The 22,522-nt window shown below is 49.3% G+C and overlaps 1 protein-coding gene across 14 annotated transcripts in view; it reads right to left on the minus strand.

Moving 5' to 3' along the window:
- Positions 1–22,522, minus strand: part of Slc39a11 (solute carrier family 39, member 11) — a 421,148-nt gene that overhangs the window by 175,396 nt on the left and 223,230 nt on the right. Inside the window, exon 1 of one of the 14 annotated variants that reach the window (XM_039085660.2) lies at positions 5,145–6,869. The exons of the other annotated variants lie outside the window; for them this stretch is intronic. Coding sequence (XP_038941588.1) covers positions 5,145–5,181 — 37 coding nt within the window. The 5' untranslated portion in view covers positions 5,182–6,869. Of the gene's footprint in view, positions 1–5,144; positions 6,870–22,522 lie in introns of those variants that run through there. 14 annotated transcript variants of the gene reach the window in all.

The raw sequence follows: 22,522 nt of genomic DNA on the forward strand, positions 1-22,522 counted from the left end.
ATCCGAAGGAATTCAGGCCAGCAGACAGTCCCCACGCCTCTGTCTAGGATTTGTTTTTGAGGTACTCACAATAACCAAGTAATGGAATCAGCCCTTCGCCGATAAATGGGTAGATAAAGAGAACAGGATATAGACGTGGAATGATTGTTTACTGAGCCATAAAGAGAACAAAATCACGCGTTTGAAAGAACTGGAGATCATTGTCATAACTATGATAAGCCAAATGCAGCAAGACAAACACCGTGTGTTGTCTCACCTACACGAAGCCTAGATTTTCAAAAAGGACATTAGAGTAGGGGAGGGACTACTTGGGGAGAGAAGAAGACCAGCGGGAAGAAGAAGGGGCAAGAAAGGGTAACAAGGGGAAGCTGTACAAAGTACCTTAGGTATATATTTGTCAAAACATAATGAAGGCTACTTTGTTGCACAATTAGGCTCAGTTGGTGCAGTGTCTTGGAGCAGGAGGACCTGAGTCCAGATTGCCAAGAGCCACTGAGAGAGCTAGACAAGGTGGGTACACTTGGAACCCTAGTGAGTGTGTGGCAGGTAACAGGGGGACAGCGGGAGCTCTATGGGAGCTCACAGGCCAGCCAGCCTGGGTGATCTCCAGGTCTAGTGAGAGACCTTGTCACAACAAGGTGAACAGCAATCAGAAGGCCACCCACAGTTGAGCTACAGCCTGCATACACGCACAAGCACACATGTATGCACACACACATGTACTCACACAAGCACATGCACTCACACACATACACATATGCATATATCCACATGCACACACATGCACAGGCACACACACACACACTCATGTGCACCCACGCACTGGCACATGCATACACATACATGAACACTCATGTAAGCACGCACGAATACACATGTATAAACATTATGTACATGCACATGCACACTCACAAGCATATACACTCACACATGCACACTTGCATGGATGCACGCGCACACACACACACACACACACACACGACACACACAGGTACCTGCTTTGGCTCCAGATCTGTGGCTCTGCATCTATAAGATCATGGAGTTGACAGTCATGCCAGCACAACCCTAGCTTCAACACTGATGCCTGCAAATGTCTTTCTTCTAGTGACAAGAGAAAAAGACCTTTGAGATTAAAAGACAATGACTGAGAAACTGGGCTTCATGATGCCATCCAACCAGGCCATCGTTACTTCTGTGCCTATAGCACAGGCTGTGCTCCCGTGGCTTCACCTTGACACTGAGGTCCTCCAAACCAGTCTCAAAGACAGAGTGAATGATATAGAGTACAAGCAGGTGGCCATGAGTCCAACTTCACATGAGCAGTGGAAGATAAAGAATACGGCCACGTGCCATCTGCCCGACCTCACATCATCGAGGTGCTGAGAGATTGGTTTGCTTTTCCCCAGATGGCTCCAGCAGATTCTCCTTACAATGTGGGTCATAATGTCTTTCTATGGAGAGTTTGACAGCATGTGCTGGGGTCGCTTCCTAGGAAAACGCACCTGTACACCTGCCAAGCAGTCTCACCCAACTCCGTGGTTATTAGCAACCCTGAGTCATTAACTCCCAACCGAAGGGGTTCTGGGAGGAGGAGCAGTGAGCTGCTGGGTGGAGGGGGCTGAGCGTTCCCCAAGAGATACTGGAAGGACAACCATCAGGACTTACAGAAAATGTCTGCTAATCATTTCTGATTTGAAAAAAAAAAAATCCTGTTGATTCTGTGTGACCTTGCTCAAATGAAAACCTTAAACTGAGAAGTTCTGGGGACACGGATCAGTGGTCGATCATTGGCAGGCACCTGGCGGCTCTAGTTTTAATTCACAAAACCCACCCTGCTTCGTTTTCCTGACCAAAGGCATCTGGGAGACAAAGGAGTTTAGTTGAGCTTACAGGTGGCAGTCCCTTAAGGCGGAAACTTGGAGAAACAAACTGAAGCGGAAGCCATGGAGGAACAGCTTACTGGCTCGCTTGGTCAGCTTTTCCATACGGCCCAGGACCTCCTGCCTAGAGCTGGCCCAGCCCACAGTGGACCAGCCCTCTTAGATGGGTTAGCCGTCCCCACAAACATGCCGGCAGGTCAATCTAATGGAGACAGCTCCTGATTGAACACTCTCCCTTTCCAGGTGTGTGGAGGTCTCTCAAGTTCACAAAACTAACCGGCACAGTGCCAGAAACAAGCCAGAAACTTAACAGATACTTCCAAAATCTGATTAGAGACAACCATTTTCCGGGGTAGAGGTAGATATGTCTAATCCTTATCCTTGGGGGTGGGGGGCACAGGGGCCAATCAGGCTCGGGAGCTCAAGGGCGACCTGTGCCAGTAAACCCCCATCCCAAACCAAAGAAAACCGATATAAAATTTTCAATTGGCAAATATATATGTTGTCAGCATAAACAAGCAAGACATTCGATCTTATCAGACTCTGCAGAAATGTGAAATAAATACATAAATGTGGGAGATACTGTAACACACCTACTAGGCTACAATGATAGGACTGGCCACAGGAGGTGTTGGTATGGATGTGAGAGAACTGGAAGATGTGAAACACAGGGGGATGTGTTTCAGCTGCCCCAAAGAACCGAATGGCTCATCTGAGTAGCAGCTCACCTGGGCCACCCCGATGCCATACAGTATCGTTTTCCATATAATTAGAGAACATTATCCTCTACCTTAATCAACTATCAGTCCTCCTCAATGGAGTCTATGTCCCACACCAGCTGGTACATGGATGACATCTCAATGTTTAGGTCACTCAGTGCATGGAATGAATGAATGAATGAATGAATGAATGAATGAATGAATGAATGATGCAAACAAACTTAATTGAAATTAAAAGAGACCTTTGAAAACTCTTCCTTCTTCTTCCAATAATCACCCCTGTGCAGAGCTGGGAAGAAGGTTCAGTGGGTAAAGGACTTACTGGCCGAGCATGAGAATCTGGGTCTGATCAAGATTCAAAAGCTGGGTGTGACAACATGCAATCCCGTCACAGAAGAGACCAAGTCGGGCAGGTCCTTGATGCTGGCTGACTGGCTGGCACTGCCTACTTAGTGAGTTCCAGGCCAGTAAGTGGCCCTGTCACCCAAAACAAAGTAAAGGTAGGGATAGAAAGATGGCCCAGTGCTTAAGAGCATCTGTTGCTCTTACAGAGGACCTGGGTTCAGTTCCTAGCATCTGCATGGGCGCTTACAACCATATGTAACTCTAGGTCTGAGGGATCTGGTGCCCTCTGCTGGCCTCTATGGGAACTGAACACATATGGTGTGCATATGGGCAAAATACTCATGCACTACATATTTAAAAATTTAAATTAAAGGGTAGGGAGATGGCTCCATTGAGTGAAGTGACTGCCATATAATCGCATGAATTCAGATTCCTGACACCCACAAAAAAAGGTAGGAGAAGTCACATACACAGGTAACCCTGTAACACAGGGGATAGAGACAGGTAGATCTGCAAGAACTCGCTGGCCAGTGAGTCCAGCTCAATCAGTGAGCTCTGGGTTCATTGAGAGATTCTGTCTCAAAAGATAGGACAGAGAGACACAGTGGAAGATACTAGACATCGGCCTTTAGCCTCCACGCGCACGCAAACATCATCACAGATGCATATATACGCAAGTAAAAGATGGACCAAGATGGACAGCTCTCAGGGAATGATACCTGAGATTGACATCTGGCTTCCACATGCAGGTACACACGCACACATGTGCGCTTGTGCATACACACACACACACACACATGCACACACATGCACACACACACCACACACACACATGCACACACACACCATACCACACACGCACATGCACGCACACACGCACGCACACACACACAGACACACACACACGCACGCACACACACACACAGACACACACACACATGCACACACACACCATACCACACACACACATGTGCACACACACACCACACACGCACATGCACGCACACACGCACGCACACACATGCACACATACACCATACCACACACACGCATGTGCACACACACAAACGGAACCATGTATTAGGCTGAGGAAGCCACTGGTGGATCTATCTGTTCAGCCCAGACTAGGCCCACCAAGGATGCCCAACGCACTTCTCCCTGGGGTCCTGCATCATCTGAGCCTCTTTCCGTCCACCTGTGCGCCCAGTGGGTGAGCAGACATGGGAGGAAGAAGTCAGTGTGCAAAGCTGGCAGCTGTCCCCGCCGCCTTCAACCGCCGTCCCCTTTCTTCCTTGGTGACGACAGCCGGCTTTGCAGCTGTAATTTTCTGTTTAGGTAACGTCTTATTTGCATTCCGAAGCCGCGTCCCTTTCCCTATTACTGATGTAAGAGATTGCTTATTTCTAATTATGCCGCAGGCACTCAGGGAATTCAAAGAGCAGAAAATATGTCAGGCGCAATTTACAAATTGTGACTATTTGTGTACTCGCTTGCCCAGATTAAGGCAAATGCAGAATAGAGGAGGGGGGAAAAACGGTCATTAAAATACCGGCTCTGCTGAGTGGAGCCCTGCATCCATTTGTCCTCCCTGCGTCCACTAAACATAAAGCTAAATGCTAAATGCGAGCTTGCTCTGGTACCCGCGATGTTTCCTTCCGTCTTGATTTTTGAGTGGGAGTTTAGAGACGAAACTTTCCCCCGTTGCTCCCAGCCTGCCTTGGAAGCTCCATTCCCCTCACACTCAAATCACTGTTTCTAAAAACGAAAAGGCTTCTTTCTTTCTTTCTTTCTTTCTTTCTTTTTTTTTTTTTTTTTGCATTTTGTATTTTGATTTTCAGAAATGTTTCGAGAGCTGGGAAACTCTTCCCAAAATCCTACTGATCGGGATGAGTACTTCAAGGACCAGGGAATGGAACCACGGTGGGTCACACGGGGGTCCTTGTTCCTGATCTCAGTGTCAATGGAGTGCCTAAGGTCAGAGTCTGAGCCCTGGAAGCCCCTCAGCCAGCCAGGCTCTCCCCTACCCCTCAATAGGGCAATTAAACAGCCAAGTAATAGCTAAAGTCTGAAAGGGGGGGGTTATGCAATGTGGCCGCTTTGGGAAGGATTACAAAGAGGTCCAGCAACCACCCCTCACTTCAAGCCCACCTTTGGGGCACTAGCATGAGATTTACGTTTAAACGGAAGGCGGGAGGCAGACCTAATAAACAGATCGCTCTGGACGCGCTCCTGTCCATCGCCCATCAACGTCTCGGTACCAGTGTCTCCGGCAAGGCAGTCTGACAGATTGTCAGGACTATGTGAGTTCTCTTTTCTGGAGACAAGCTCCTCCTCTGGCTGGCACCAGGCATCAGCTCTTTTCTTCTCCCGTCAGGAGGCTCCTGGGGAAATTCCAATCTCTGGGGTCCAGTGTTCTAACTGATAATGAAAGAGACATCTTTTTAGAATAGCCTCCTTTCTGCCTTAAGCTCACCTTGGACGCTGAGTCTACACTTACATTTTAAATGCTATTAAATTCTAAGATAGGCACAGGTCTAAAGTGTACTACCTGTGTGCTTGGGTGTTTGACCACAGCACTGAGGGCCATGCAGAACTCTGTGTACTTTCAACCTGGAACCTTAGTACACGTAACTGAGTCATCTAGTTGAGCCCCAGAACCTTGGATCTACCCATTACCCAAGGTCGGAGGTGAATGGGCACTTACAGGTGGCTGCTTGGATTGATGACCACACCTTCTGGAACCTTCTTTGCTCTAAATAAAGATATTTCTAAGCATTTAAGATCTTTTGGAATCCACGTGGCGGCAGCATTTTGTCTACTCACCAGCCCTAAGAGGAGTTCACTCAAAGTCCGCATCCACTGCAAGTGACCAGCTGCAGAGCCGTGCTGCTAAAGTGATCAAACATATTGATCAGGAGGAGTCCTAGTGGCCAGACAAAATCCCACGAATCTTTCTATTGTCCAAATGTTCACCGACTCTGCAAATTTTGGTGGTTCTTCCCACCAAAACAGAGAGCACTCTCTAACACTGTGCACGCATCTCTGAAGACATAGCTACGGGTGCAGTGCCCAGATGTTGACTGGTACTAATGAGCTAGTTCCACTCCCTATGCACGTGCGAAATACCGTACAAGACGCATCAACTAGAAATGTCCCTTCGCACTTTGTAAATCTCACAAAGCAATGTCTCCAACCTCTGCACCGTGGATGCTGCCGTCGGTCCCCTCACAAGAGACCCTTCCGTTACCAAACAACATTTCAACAGCACATGACTTCTGCTCCCTCCTGAGTTACTTAAGATCTGTCTCCTTCATAACCCACTATAATACCGTCACTCATAATTGTGTCCCGAGCCAGAGATTCATTTTCACGGCACTGGGCCTTTTTTTGTTCATTTCATTCTCATTTGTCTTATAGGAGCAGATCTGATTTGCACAAGGGAGTCATGTGCCGCGTTGATCAGCGTGGCTGGAGTTCAAAGTGAGGGACAGCAGACTCTGACCCAGTGGAGAGAGGAAGCGAATGGATCCTCGGAGCTAGGCAGGTAAGAGATGACAGGGGCGGGGAAGCGGGGAGAGGTCCGGGCAGGTTACAATGCAGGATGGATTCCGCAGTCTCAGTAAGCAGAGGTTTGAGAAGTGTTTGTGAAGCAGAGCCTGGTGAACTAAGTGGATTTGAGGATTAGAGAAAAGCGAGCAAGGGAGAGGAGATAAATAGCAGCGAGGCTTCAGGCTGGAGAGGCCGAGTAAATTCGGTTCCATTAAGTTCTTCCTGATTGAGCAGTAAGAGAGAAAGCGGAGGTTAGGGGGTGGGGGGAAGGATCTATAGGCAGACTCCCATCTTGGAACGGCTGAATATAAATAGCTGTGGGACAAAGGGATAAAGAGATTCAGAAAGAGTAGGGGCATCTGATGCTGACATTCATGAGAGAGCTTAGCTGGACTAATGACTTGGAAGCCTCGGCCCAAGAACGGTGAGCGAGCCTGAGAGAGAGAACTGGAGTCAACACAAGTGAAGAGCTGGGGGGGGGGGGGAGTGCGGAAGGGCGGCTGCTAAGTGAGCGCTCAACTAAGGAGCTCCGGAAGATGCCGCAAGATGTTGCCAGATGGCAAGGAAACAGAGGGCTAATCGCTGCCTGTAGATGCCATAGGAATCTCAGTGTGGAGCTGCGGGGGAGCAGGAAAGTCCACTTCTGATGGAGGCTTCAAAGAGGGAGAGGAGGGAATGATGGGAGGCTGGAGGCTGAGAAGGAAGCTTGAAAAGTCTGACAATTCTCTGAACAGTCGTCTAGAAAAGAAGAGAAGGAACTGCCAAGTCCCAAGAGCCCGGCGGAGCGCACCCTGAACCTGGAGCGGAACTGAGCCCTCATGGGCGTAGTCTCAGTGTGCTTTGGGAGCAGCAAAAAGAAGCAGAGGGTGGGATGGGCCAATGCTGTCTATGGTCAAGAATGCAATGTGCAGGAAGGGGAGATTCGGGAAGAGAATGATCCAGAAGATGAAGAAAAAGATAGCAAAGAGGCCAGTGGAATGAGATGTGTCCACTATAAGAAGATGCCCAGAAAAGGGGAAGAGAAGTAACAAGAAACATGAAAATACTGGGCACTGCGGTCAGAGGATGATGTCAAAGTTCACAGCAGACTGGAGCACCAGGGCCCTGTCCTCACAGGTGGGAACACTCTGTGTTCCTCATATTCTACTTCCTCTTCCTCCAGGTACTTCCCAGGATTCCCTGCGTTGAGGGGAGCCATGTGACTCGGGTATAGCCAATAGGAATGTAGGCAAAAGAGAGAGCTTATAGGATATTTCCAGACTTGGTGTCTGAATATCTCACCTGGCTCCCACTCTCCTGTTGTCTGTAAGCCAATCTCGGAAGACCTAAGGGAGAACTCCACGATCCCAGGACCTACCAGCTGAGAGGGTACCAGGCTAGCATAGGTGCATAGACCAGAGCTCCACCTGCCCCTCCCCGAGTCAGCCAGCAAGATTCACGACTTCACTTAGTTCAGCAGTCATTTATTAACAACAGTTGCCCACTGGATAAATCAAGAGGTGTCCAGCCAGACACAGGAGTCTTAAAGACAGCTTCGACTGAAAGCTAAAATAACAATAGGAATCCTGCTTCTGGCCCTGAGGCCTGAGAACCTGGGAGAAGAGACTGGTTAACTGGACAGTGGTGTCCTAGCTATGGATGGCTATGGGCACAGGACCCAGGTAAATGACAGGCTGTACCAGTGGACACGAAGAGTTGGCAGAAGACATGTTCTCCAGATAAATCCACAAGGCAGGGAAGGGATGGGGCCTAAGGACAAGAGGGTGATCACAGAGTGGGAGGGACTGGGTCTGAGTTCTGGGTGGGGATTCAGAGAAATGCAGAAGAGAGTCTGAGGCAGTGAGACCAAGGCAGGAAGTGAGGAGCACCTGAAGGCCTCACACTTGCTGGGCTTCAGAGTTTAAACCAGACTGCTGGGCTAACCAATCATAGGACTTGGGCTTTCCTCCAAACACACACACAGACACGCACACAGGCACACACACAGAGACACACACACAGAGACATACACACAGAGACACACACACAGAGACATACACACAGAGACACACACTCAGACACACAGAGACACACACACACACACAAACACACATAGAGACACACACAGACACACACACAGAGAGACACACACACAGACACACACACTCAGACACACACACAGAGACACACACACAGACACACATAGAGACAGACACACACACAGAGACACACACAGACACACACAGAGACACACATGGACACACAGACACACACACTCACTAGACACACACACAGACGCACATACACACACACAGAGACACACATGGACACACAGACACACACACTCAGACACAGAGAAAGAGAGACACACACACAGAGAGACACACACAGACACACACACTCAGACACACACACACAGACACACATGGACACACAAACACACACTCAGACACACACACAGACACACATGGACACACAGACACACACTCAGACACACACACTCAGACACACACACACAGACACATACACACATACACACACACTCAGACACACAGACACACACAAACACAAACACACACACACACACACACACCCTTGGTATGCCTGGGGTTCATATCACTTCTACCTGCATCCCCTACAACCCTTCAAGTTGGAAGGTATCCCTCCTTGTTCATTTCCTAGGGCTCCAGGATTCTAGCCTGTGCTCTGTGTCCTTCCAGGGCCTGGGAAGTGGCTTCCAGGACAACATGGTTGCCATGCAGGTACAAGGACACCCCCCTCCTCCCGCTTCGATCCCCGGCACCTGACATAACTGTCAGGAGGCATGGCAACCTGGCCTGTTGTTCTGGCACTCAGGAAGCAGAGTCAAGGGACTGTCAGCGAGTAAACTGACTATCTAGTCCAATCAAAGAGGTGAGTTCGGGGTTCAATTTGAGAGACCCTGACTCAATAAATAAGGTGGAGGGCAACCAAGGAAGATAGGCAGCGTCTACCTCAGACCTCTAAATGCACACTTCTGTGCATGCACATCCTTCTCCCGAAAACGACCTTCCTGGTCGTTATCTCTGACCATACCTGACTTTATTTCTCTGTTTGGCCCCTCCCTACTTGATACTGTCATGCATACAGCTATAGATGCATATATCTCTAACTTCATTCCATACGCATCATGACGTCATTACTCCTTCTAAACTTGTTCAGGTGCCTTTGAGATCATTTTCTCTGCCGCCCCACCAGACCACAAACCTGGGGTGCTGCTTCCCTCGTCTGCGTAGCTGCTTCCTAAGGCCCGGAACAGAGTCAGACATAAAGGATTTTATGAATGGAGCTGGGGTGGGGCTTAGTGGTAGAGCATGACTCTCTACCCCTCCATCACTCCTGGTGGCCTGGGTGGAATCCAGTAGTGAAAAGGAAGAAAAAAAGATGGGGATCAATATAGAGACAAGAGTCTGAGTCTTCACAAGTTGGGCACAGGATAGGGAGGACACCTGTGGAAGGAGAAGGCCACATACATAGCTTTCTCTTCTTATATAGGTAAAATTGGGCGCGGGGGGGACAGAAGTGACAGAAAACAGATTCCCTCGAAAGTCTCGGGGAGGAGTAAAATGAGACAGCCCTGGGGAGGAAAAAAAAAAAGAGGAGAAATAGATTAACTACTATTGTATAGCTCGTTCCGGATGGGAGGGAGAGTCTATTTCCCCGCTGATTTTTGGTGGTGTTTTTTTCCCCCCCGTCTTTTCTAAGTGAGCTACAGAGTAAATTGAATCTTTAGACTCTGAGGCTAAAAGATGCCATCAATTTCTTCAGAGTCTGGGCAAGATGGCATTGCACAGAAACAAATGGTTTACAACCCATCCATTTAGCTTGGATCACACAGCTTCGGCGGTTACAAGCCGCTCCACGGGGGCCATTACAGACCACAGACTGGGCACCAAACCCCTTGCTATGACAGTGGGTGAGTGGTTACATCAAAAAGCCAAAGCAGAAGGCAGAGAGAAGCCAGTGAACGTGGCTTGTCACTCACTGATAGCACTGATGTATTTTACATGATGGTTTCTCCAAGAGACAATCACGTTAAATTGATCACCGGGAAATAAGGGTGGTCTTCATAACCGTAGCTGTGACTTTGATTTCAAACGTGGTGCCAATCAGGAGGAGGACTATTGTCTTCCTGTCAAAGCAATCAATTATATGAGGTTTAAAGAAAACAATACCCCCGTTCCATCTCCCACCAAAAGGAAGAGGAAGACAGACAAGGGGAGAAAAAAGACTCCTTTCCGTGCGTGAAATCACGGGGCCCACAGAATCTCAAAACAGAATTAATTCTTTGGATACCTATGTAACACAACTTCTTTAAATGTGATTCCTGCTCATAACCTGAGAATCTAACGTTGGAAGCATAATGGGAAAAACATGGAGGGGTGGTGATGGTGGAGCTTTAATTGCTATGAAAATCCAAAATGCATAACAAAAGTGTGATGGTTTAAATATGAAGTGTGCCTTCCCCCACTCCGCCAACCCCGAGGTGTGTTTAGCACGAGTTCCCTAGTTGGTGGCACAGTTTTGGAGGCACTAGGACCTTTCAGGAGCTGGGGCCTCCCTAGAGGGAGTGGGTCACTGTGGTGGGCTTGAGGGCACGTGACCAGATGGCACATGGACCACATGCCCTGAACTGTGAACCTAAATAAAACTTCCTCACGTCATTTCTGTTAGGTGTCCTGCCACCGTGATAGGATTAATAATGCTGTGGTTAGAAGCAGAGGGTAAGGGGGAAGTAAAGAACAGCCTTGGGGGCCGGGGCTGTGGCTTCCTGGTACAGCACCTGGTCAGCATGTGCAAGACCCCTCGGTTCTACCTTCAGCATTGAGAAGACAATCAGACAAGAAAGACCTGGTCTAGACTATGCTGTTGTCACTATTCTATAGCACTGGGAAGAAGAGCTAAGAATGCCACCGTTGGACAGAAGTTAGAGAATCCCCTGGGCTACACCAAGGCATGTAGCAGCCGTCACAGTCAACTTCACTGGATGTACAATTAACATGGAAACATGCCTCTATCTGTGTCTGTGAAGGTGTTTCCAGAAAGGTTTAGCATACTGAATGTGGGGGCGCATCATTGAAGACTGTGATCTCTGGCTGAATAAAAAGGAGACCATGAACAACTGAGTACCAGAATTCCTCTCTCTCTCTCTCTCTCTCTCTCTCTCTCTCTCTCTCTCTCTCTCTCTCTCTCCCTCTCTCTCTCTCTCTCCTTCCTGACTTTGGACACAATGTGACAGCTGCCTCAATCTCCTGCTGGGTGGCTTCCCTGCAATGATGGATTGCAACACCCATCTATGGACCAAAAACAAACCTTTCCTTCCTAAAGTTTCTCTTGTCAGGTAAATTCCCACAGTAGCAAACAAAGTAACAATGTATGTATTCTGTATTCTCTCTTGTAGAGCAAACCTCAAATCCAAGTGGCAAGCAGTTGGTTGCCCCAGAACTGCTGGGCCACTCTTGCATCAGTCCGTGTATCTTAGTCTGGAGAGTTCGCTTGAGTAAGACCATTGAGACCCTCCCTAGCAGCAGACACTGGGCCCCTTTCAGAATCATAAAAACTAGTCAGCAGGAAGGAAGCTTCCAGCATAGTTCCAGCTTGGTTTCTCTACATCACTCCTCTTAGAAACACGTCCTCACAGCGGCTGTGCAGAGTGCACTGGGCCTGCATGAGACTGTCTACCGTCAATCCTGCCCTCCCCCCTCCCTGTTGAAATATTGGCTACAGATGGATTCTGGTGGAGGGTCAGTCACTGTCTTCAGTTTTATACCTAACAATGAGCGCAGAAGAGTCCAGCAGGTTCCAACTCTGCGATCACCTGGGTGACTCTGGTTAAAGACCATGGGTCATAAAACAAACTAGAAAGTGTCTTCAAGGGGACCTGTAAGGAATAGAGGCAGGAGTGTGTGGGGATGAGGAGGTATGGGCAGGATACACAGAATATGTTCTCTACCTATGTATGAGATAAATTCAACCAATAGAAAAGAAGAAAACACTTTAAAAAGTAACAAATGCACCACTTGATTAAAATACTGGCTACAGGGGGAAGAAATGGCTCAGCTGCTAAGGGCACGCACTGTTCTTGAAGAAGACTGGAGTTCTAGTCCGAGCACGCCGTCATGTGACTCACAGCTGGAACTTGAGCTCCAGGGGGACTTTGTCTCTGCCTCTGCCTCCTGCCTCCTGCCTCCTTCCTCCTGCCTCCTGCCTCCTGCCTCCTGCCTCTGCCTCCTGCCTCCTGCCTCCTGCCTCCTGCCCCCTGCCTCCTGCCTCCTGCCTCTGCCTCCTGCCTCTGCCTCCTACCTCCTGCCTCCTGCCTCCTGTCTCCTGCCTCCTGCCTCCTGCCTCCTGCCTCCTGCCTCCTGCCTCCTGCCTCTGCCTCTGCCTCTGCCTCCTGCCTCTGCCTCTGCCTCTGCCTCCGCAGGTACTGGCACCCACACACTTATAAACAGACAAAGACATGCATATAGAAATAATTTTAAGACAATAGACTAAGTCTCTAAAGACTTAGAAGAGGTGTCATTTTAAATACCTACCAAGGGCTTGTCATAGCCCAGGCACTGTTAGAGCCACATGGGAGAATACAGAGTCAGGCACAGCGTCTGAGACGCAGGCAGCGAGAGAAAACGATGCCTCAAACTGATGATGTCCAAAGCAAAACAGCAGTAGATGGGAAAAGGGCAGAGGAGATCTAGGTGGGGCTGGCTGTGTTGTCTGTGGGGAGCGACTCCATGGAAGATGAGTAGTTAGAGCGGCTTAATAAACAATGTGGAAATTGCCAGGGAGAGGGAGAACAGCTCACATGCAGAGGGCAGCTTCACAGGAGCGGCCATGCTGAGTGTGGTGGAGTTGGGAGGGCGCAGCCATTCCAGGGCTCTACTGTATCCAGAGGAGCTGAAGAAGAGCTCCTATTCATACCTTTGCTTAACCGACTGACAAAAACCAGGGTTTCTCCAGGGTGATCGCTGGTATAGTAAATTGCTTTGGCAGTATTTATTGGACTGATATTCAATCTGAAGGCATATGGGTAGCACAGAAGACTGAGATTGACCAGGGATGGTGACCTAGGGGACAGGGAGGAGCCAGGTTGCAATACACAGTGACGATATTACAGCACAAAGTAAATAAACATCTCCAACTTGGTTTTAGAACTACCTAAAAAGTCCCAATACCACCGTGAATGTGCCATTTATACCATAAAGAACCCTGGGGCTGAGGGAGTTGGCACCATTGGTAAAGTGTTTGGTGTGCCCAAGATTGCCGGCAGCACCCACATAGAAAGCCAAGTGTGATGAAGCGTATTTGTGATCCCAGCGCCGGTGAAGCAGAGATACGTGGAAAGCTAGGGGTGGGGTCACTGGCCAGCTAGCCCAGCCTGGGTGGATCCCAGCCAATGAGGGACCAAGTGTCAGGAAACAAAGTTTAAACGCACATGTATGCGCCCACACGCCCACACGCATGCCAAGAACCAAGACTTAAAGCTTTCTCTTAAAGTCTGCCTCTCCATGCCATGTGCTTGGGGTTTAGGGAGAGAAAATTCTATCTGAATATTTTACCATCAGCAAAACCCAATTGAGAATGTTCAATAAAGTCTTTCTGTGAAGGATGGTTGGGAATGGGTATTACTTAAGCAAAGACTGCAGTAAAGTGAAAATTGCTAATACATATCATACACAAATCGCCAATTTTGAAGGAATTAGTGTTTAATGAAGTGCCTGGAATCCCAGGGCCCTATTAAAGATTTCTTTTAATCTTTTTTTTCTTAGTGTGCATTGGATATGATTCAATGCCTTAAAACCCCAAAGTCTTTAGAATCCAGCTTGTTTACGATCGCCATTACAGCATTCAGAGCGTGTGAACTGAGAGTTAGATAACAGGTACCAAGCAGTCCACAGCCGATGGGGACACCGAAGGATGATCCAGGTTACACCTCTGTGTGCTCAGTAGACATCGGTACTAAGCAGGGGACCAGAAGACCAGTGAGGACCAAGCCTGTCCTCCCTCCGACACCCCAGGGTGGGAAGCAGGTCTGTTTCTGGTAATCTTTCTGACACACTAGCTCACTGTACTAACTGAAGAAAGTGCAGACGTAGAGGAGAGAGCGATTCAGCACAGCCTACTGAAGGTGGTGAGGGAAAGGGAGTTTGCACGAAGGTGAGGGCTACTTTGCGTCTCAGCAGGGTTGGGGTAATAGTTTGGACGGCAGGAACTGAGTTCAGTCACCTAAGACTCAAGTAAGGAAAACAAACGGAAGACAGTACTTGGGAATTCATTTCTGGAGAGGCAGAGGAGCAGAGCCCTGGGGCTTGCTGATAAGCCAGCCTTGCCTGCTTAGCAAGTTCCAGACCAATGCGAGATCCTGTCTCAAGAACGGAGGGAGAGACTGGAGAGGTGGCTCAGTGGTTAAGACTTCCTGCTGCTTTTATAGAGGACCCAAGTTCAGCTCCCAGCACCTACACGGTGGCTCGCAACTGTCTGCAACTCTGGCTCCAGGGGATCCATTTCCTTGAGTGTCTGCGGGAACCTGCACACACACATGTGTACAAGCCCACACGCCGACACACACAGCCATGCATGATTAGAAATAAAAATAAATGGAACCAAGATGGTGACAATTGAGGAACAACAGCTGAAGTTGTGCTCATGCATGAGTATTCACACACACACACACACACACACACACACACTCACGGGGGGGTGCATTTACACAAGTGCACATGTTCACACACACACACACACACACACACACAGAGATGGTGCAATATCTATATTGGTTAGAGCAAAACAATCACCCAAACCTGAACTGAACACTGAATCCTACTTGGCGCGTTCATCCTCAAACCAACAATTACCACCGGTTCCATTTTGTCCAGTGTTTTAAACCTCAAATCCCATTTTCTTTGTGTGCCCTTTGAATTTGAACGGAGGACAACAGGATTTTGTAGGAGAGACAAAGCCCGGTGTAGCTTTGCTCTCTCTCCAGTCCCAGCCCCGTTCCTGCTGAGTGATGCTATTTTCATGTCTCAGGATCACAGTGGTGGGCAAGACACACAGACTGGGAAAGAAGACAGGCAATGGGGGAAGGTGCGTGAGGAAAATGAGGCAAGCTGTGAGCACAGGCAGAGCGGCCATCAAGGGGAGCAAACGGGAGACGGCACCATGATTTCTGGGAGGTTGTCGCTGAAGCACGGCCATTAGGAAAGAGGAACAGACCATACCAAACAAAGCCTAGAGAGAAGAGAAGCCATGTGGCTATGAGAGGGAAGAGGATGAGGGTGTCTGAGAACCTGCAACAGAATGGTAAGGAAGAGGGGTCGCCATGACCCTGACCCTCCAAAGCCTAGGGGTCATCAAATCTGCACTTTGACCTGGTCACTGTGGCTGCTGGGCAGGGCTCAGGTGTGAGGACGGAATTGAACTTACCTTGGCTTCTTTTTCTGTTGCTCTGCTAAGTCTCCCTGACAAAAACTTAAGTGGGGAAGCGTTTATGTCTGCCCACGGTCCAAGAGCCCTGCCCATCCTGGTGGGGGCAGTCAAGATGGGAGACGCTGAACAACAGTCAGCAACCAAGACTGTTCAAGATCCCTGCCTGGGGCTGGGTCTGCTCGCAATGAAGACGTATCCCGTCACATCGGTTAACGCAATCAGGGTAATCCCTTCATGTACCAGGAGCCTTGCATTCTAGGGGAGTCCAGATCCCATCAAGTTTACAGGAACACAACCCATCACGAAGATGAGGGAGTTAATGAAGGGCAGGCAGCAGCTTCCAGGACAAAGACTGTCGTGGTGAATGGTCAAAGAGGAGAATGATTACTTAGTGACAGCCTCAGTGACATCTAAAGTCACTGGTGGAGCCGCAAGACACTGGGGTCTAGCTCGGTAGCAGAGAAAACGTTCCCTCGGGTTCTTGGGTTGATCTTGAGCAATACATGGACATGCTAACATCCATGCACCAGGCATGTCAAGTCGGTGTGCTGGGGAAGGAGACACTGATAAAGGGACAGCCTCATAGAGCCTGGTCTCTCATTGGCAATAGGGCCAGGGCTGGGGTGGGGGCTCATTTTTGTCTCCTGCGTTCTATGCAGACATTAAGCTTCCAGCTATCACATGTCTGCATCCATTTGAGAAAGCAAACACATCACCTTCTAGGATCATGTGGTAAGGGGGTCATCAAACTGAAGAGATGGAGGCGCAAAGCTGATGACATTTGAAGAACTGGGTGCAAAACTAAGTCAGGACAACTTCCCTGTGGGGATTTATGGGCGTAGAGGCTGAAAGCCAAAGGGTTGGCATCACGGATAGGATTCCATGCCGGGGACAGAGCTGCGTGTGAGAGCTGAACACCTCTTAGGGAACTGTGCTGGGTGTAGGCTTGACCCAATGACCCACTGACCCACTGACCCACTGACCCACTGCCCCTGCTAAAGCAGAGGTGCACTGCATCCTGGGGGCCAGCTGATGCATGGCTCAGTGTGAAATCCTACCAGAGGCTGCCAACCTGAGCCCTTGTTGTCTTAGAACACAACAGGGTTAGGTGTGTACTGCCTGTGTCCTTAAGTAGAAACCCAGACCAGGGACACAGGAAGACAGAGATGGGAGATCAGAAAAGCTGGCATGGGGAGGTGACTCCAGCTCATACCTAGATATCTGGAGATGATGCAGCCACCATCTTCCCCAGGAGCCTCAGGTTCAAGGCTGGTGGACCATGTTTGCCTTTGCCCATGGATAGAGTACTTGCCAAAGGGTTAAAGCTTGACACCATGTAGGCTGGGGCTGTTGTAGACTGAACAGTGTCCCCTCCAAACTGATATGACCTGGAGCTGCAGCACACGACCTTTTTGGGAACTAGAATCTTCACTGAGGTCATTAAGATGACATCGCATTAGGGTGATCCTCAAAGCAAACGTGGAACCAACACAGAGAAGAAACAGGAGCATGGGAGCTATAGGCTGGATAGATGAGAGTGACTAGAGTCCAAGGAGAGGAGGCGGGGAATGATCCTTCCCAGGAGCCATCAGAAGGAACACATCCCCACTCACACCAGATATCACTGCTGAGAAGGGAGACTTGTCTAAAGTCATCCGAGTGTGTAGTAGTTTGTTATAGCAGTGCTGAGAGAGCATCATAGCTGGGAGAGCATTATGACTGGGAGAGCATCAGAGCTGGGAGAGCATCAGAGCTGGGAAAGCATCATGGCTGGGAGAGCATCATGACTGGGAGAGCATCATGACTGGGAGAGCACTGTGGCTGGGAGAGCACTGTGGCTGGGAGAGCATCAGAGCTGGGAGAGCATCAGAGCTGGGAAAGCATCATGGCTGGGAGAGCATCATGACTGGGAGAGCATCATGACTGGGAGAGCACTGTGGCTGGGAGAGCACTGTGGCTGGAAGAGCATCAGAGTTGGGAGAGCATCAGAGCTGGGAGAGCATCAGAGCTGGGAGAGCATCATGACTGGGAGAGCATCATAACTGAGAAGAGAACAATGAGAGAATGAATAGTTGAGAGAATGGTTGAATAAACGGACAGGGGCAAGCAGTCAGTACCCACGAGTGGAGAACGAGAACAGATGTTAGAACCAGAGAACTCTGAGAACCAGGAAGTGAAGCGAGGGCTTCAAGTGCAGCTGGCAGAAGGACCCGGATTAGCTTAAAAGCCACTGTCTTCTGTCAGCTACTCCGTGGCCCAGATCTCTTCTTGCTAATCACCCCAATTTCCTAGGACACTTCAGAGTGCGTCCTGCCCTGTAAATACACAGCCTAAAACTTATTTGGGGTTTTCTCAATCATAGTCAAGAATCATCAACCATGCTCTGGGGAGCAAACATGTGATCTGGCAAGGTGAACAGAAATGTCAGACAGCTCTGCATGCCTGTTGACAGCAAAGTACGCCCGTCATTCCAGCTACTTGGGAAGCCAAGGACAGAAAAGCTGATGGAACCCAAGAGTTCAGGGCTAGCCTGTGTTACACAGTAGGACAACATCCCCAAACTCAAAAATGAATAAATAAAACAACTAGGTAAAAATTTACATGTACCCAGAAAAAGACCGGAGAAGAAGCTTAAGCACAAAGTCAAGCCTGTCTTTCTGGACAGACGTCCAAGAAGGCCCCCTCCCGATGACGCCCCATCTCCCATCCTCTTTGAACTGGATTCTCATCTGTAATATTTCCATGAAGGCATCTGTGGCGTTCAGAAGCCTGGGCCAGCTCCACAGCACGAAAGGGCGGGGGAGCCTCAGGAACAGCGGACGGGAGATCTCCCAGAGCCTGGGTGCTCTGCGCTGTTTACTTTCAAGCCCCCTCCAACCCCCATTAAACGTCAAGAGGGAAAGGGCGGGGAGAGATGAAAATGGGCAGAAACAATGAGAATTTTTAAAATATAATTGGGCCTGACGGGCCTTTTCAATTGTCTAGAAAGATCTGTCTGCCTTGAAGATAAAAGAGGGGGAAAAAAACATCACAAGTTTCAAACAAGCCAGGAGTGCCTCTGGCCCTGAAGCTATGCCTCCTCTCCCCTCAGCTCCAGATGCATACGTAATGGCAGCCACTGAGCTTCTGTGCCAGAAACTGTTCTGCCAACGTTTGATGCCGTTGGTGATCAGAGGCTGGTCTCCCACACAGTAAAGGCTGGACTGTGCCGGACATGATGCCCTGACATTGGCAAGACATAGGGTGGGTATCACTGGGGGATGGGTTTCACAAACCATTAACCGCCTGTAGCTGTTATCTCTAGGGAAGAGGAGAAGGGATGGAGATGCAGGAAGGTTCCTTCCAAGAAGGTGACCATGGCATCAGAAGCCTGGGATTAGAGAGGATGGTGACCAGGTCGGAGAACCTGGAGGACCTGGGCCTCCACTGAGTTTCTTGATGTGGCATCCAGAATTAGGACATGACACCAAGGACGAAGTCTAGAGCATCTCTTGCTACCTTCTGTCTCATCCTCACGAGTCATGTTCCATTCAGGAACGGTCACCCCAAAAAACAAGTTAAATCTTAAAAAGCAACAAAGACACTCAACTCAGTCCCAGGGCCCTTGGGCCATGGATGGCTGGGTGAGTCAGGTGTCAGGGTAAGGAGCTGAGCTGCTTCATTTTTGTCAGCTTAACACAGAGCAGGGTCAGCTAGGAGGAGGGAACCTCAACTGAGGAACGGCCTCCATCAAACCCGGCCTGTATCCATGTCTGTAGGGGGCACTTTCGGTAAACGGATGACTAATGATTGATGTGGGAGAGCCAGGCCACTGTGGGCAGTACCATCCCTAGGCAGGTGGGCCTGGGCTATATAGGGGAGCTGGCAGAGCAAGCCAGTAGAGCACCATGTTCTTCCATGGTTTCTACTTCAGTTCCTGCTTCCTGAGTGCTGCCTGAAGTCCTGCTCTGACTTCCTTCAGTGATGGAATGTGGTGCACATGTAAACTGAGATAAATCCCCTACGCCACCACGCTGCTTCTGGTCATGGCATTTCTCACAGCAGCAGAACATTAACTAAGACAGGCGCCATCTTATTTCCACTGGGACCTTGGCAAGCTGTGTTTCCTTCCTGTGGGCCCATTAACCTCATGAACTTGGCATCTTTGAGGGAGATTATCCATCCCTACGGTTTAAGGAGTTCTCTGACAACCCACAGAGCAGACAGTGGGGAAGAAGAGTAGCATCTTTGAGGGAGATTATCCATCCCTACGGTTTAAGGAGTTCTCTGACAACCCACAGAGCAGACAGTGGGGAAGAAGAGTAGAGCTGTGTAACTGAGCCCACCCCCCTTCTGGTAAATGCATTACTCATGTAACTGAGTTTTCCCTCACAGAAGTGAAGGAGTGTGGGTACCAGTGGCTATGTGGGCCTTCCTTCTGTCTTGTGATCATGTTGAGGCTCTTAGAAGGGAAAAGCAATAGGGGTTTATGGGAGCCATGTTTTAGGGAGTGTGATGACTCAGTAGAATCATGTGTGGGGATGACTAATACCCTCTCCAGTCGTTTATATTTTAAGGCCTGAAAACTACGACTGTCCCTCTGATGGCAAAGATGTTTGCAAATGTGACTGAGCTGAGGTTCTAAGTTCATGAGGACTGCACTGGGTTGTAGCTGAGGGGAAAGGGTTATATCTAATCATAACCACACCTAGGAGAGGGAAACAGGAGGATAGTGAGACGACCATGTGATGATAGAAGTCGTGGCTGGGTGATGCAGACAAATGTCATGGAATGTGTCACAGGCTCCGGCTGGGAAAGGAACCGACCAAGGCAGCCTTAACCTTGATCCCCACGCAACTGGCTTTGTGTTTATGATTTCCAAAACTTTCAAGAGAATAAACGTGTCGAGTGTGGGCCTCTTACAGCTAAATTACTGGTGAGTTGTTGCAGGAGCGACAGGAAATAGATGTGCATCCCCCATGGAATGAAGAAACTTTCAACAGCATTGAGCCCCACGTTTTGGAACTGAACTGCACCTTGGGGACAAGGTCATGGGCAGCAGACTAAAGAGACAACTCAGGGACATGAACTCCAGAAAGCAGAAAATGATGTTATAAGCATTCTCTCCTATTCCTGTGGTGAAGCTGCCCATGTTTGAGAACTCCCATGGATAGGTACCGTGCTGGGATGCTCATGGACCAAATCTCAGATGCGTGTGGTGCAGCCCTGTTCCCTACCCTACACTTCCTGTTCCTCCTCCTTTAATCATCCCTAAGACTTCTTGTGTATTGCTCGGAAGACAATGATGTCAGCTGAGGGTCTGCTCACAGGGTCCAGGTCTCGGGTGCCCGTACTTGTTAAATAAAACAGCACACTGACTTTACCTTCAGAAGAATCATCTAAGGTTCTGAATGAAAGCCACAGCAAATATTCCAGGAGTACTTTCCAGTGTGGGAACATGAACACAGGCCTAGTGTAAGTACCACATCTTCTGGAAGGCATCCCCAGTCAAAGGTGCAAGGATGCATTCTGAGCTCAGCAGCAAGCCATCCTGGACCAGTCCCCCAACACCAACTCATTGCCACTCTTCGATTTGGATGGACTTCTAGCCTATCACCAAAAGACTCCAGTCTGCTCTGCTCTTAAATGTCACTTCCTCAGGCCCCTTGTGCCTCTTTGGGCCACTTGGCTACACTTCCCAAGGTACTTTTGTACCTGTTTGGTGTCACTTGGTGAACAAGCCACCCCTTGCGTACTGACATCCATAGCCCTGAAGCTAACCCCTTCAGCATGAACACTGGCAATGTTCCAATACCTAATGCTGGCTTTCAGCTCACAACTGGACCAGGTAGCCCAGAATGGCCAGGGTGTGGAGTTTGGACAAGAGATATCGAAAAAGCCCAGTGAGTCACATGTGTTAGAGATTGGACCCAAGGAGCAAGTGAAAGCATAAAGGAAACTGAATACAGAGAGGAATCCCCCACCCAGACCAGGAGTTCATAGGAAACAAGGGAAGTTGGTCAAATATCTGAGCCCCCAGCATCCAGGAAGCCAAACTGCAGAGCGTGAAGAATCGGGATGAAGACTGGGATGGTGAGATCCCTCCCTACCACAGGAACCAGGCTCAGAACTCAGAGGGCTGTGAGCACGCGGGAGGTAAAAGGAGCAACGGTTGGAGAGAGGCCTGGGGATGGGACACCAGGCCACGCCCAACGGGATGCTGATTGGGATGATGTCCAAGTCAAGGAAGCTGCCGTGTTGCCTCAGGCACGCTGTACCCCACCGCCCCAGGCTCCCATGGATGATAAATGAAACTCCTCTGCTATCGACCTGTTTAATGGAGCCAGGCTGATACATAATAGCTCAAAACAGCATCCACTGGCACAGCATTCTTAAGCCGATCTCATTAGAGGTCTAAAACCAAAACCCACGCGGGTCTCAGGTAATCGTTCCTCTCAGCGGCAAACTTGGCATGTCTCTATTACAGCTCTACTCTTAGGCCAGCTTGTGTTTGGTTGGATCCCTGCCTCAGAAACACGTTTAATGGGGACATCCATTCTTCAGGCGACACAGCCTGGGCTGCACCCTGAGAGCCCTTGCTGGCTA

The sequence above is a fragment of the Rattus norvegicus genome, chromosome 10 (assembly GCF_036323735.1).
Source record: "Rattus norvegicus strain BN/NHsdMcwi chromosome 10, GRCr8, whole genome shotgun sequence".
In the NCBI taxonomy this organism is placed as follows: Eukaryota; Metazoa; Chordata; class Mammalia; order Rodentia; family Muridae; genus Rattus; species Rattus norvegicus.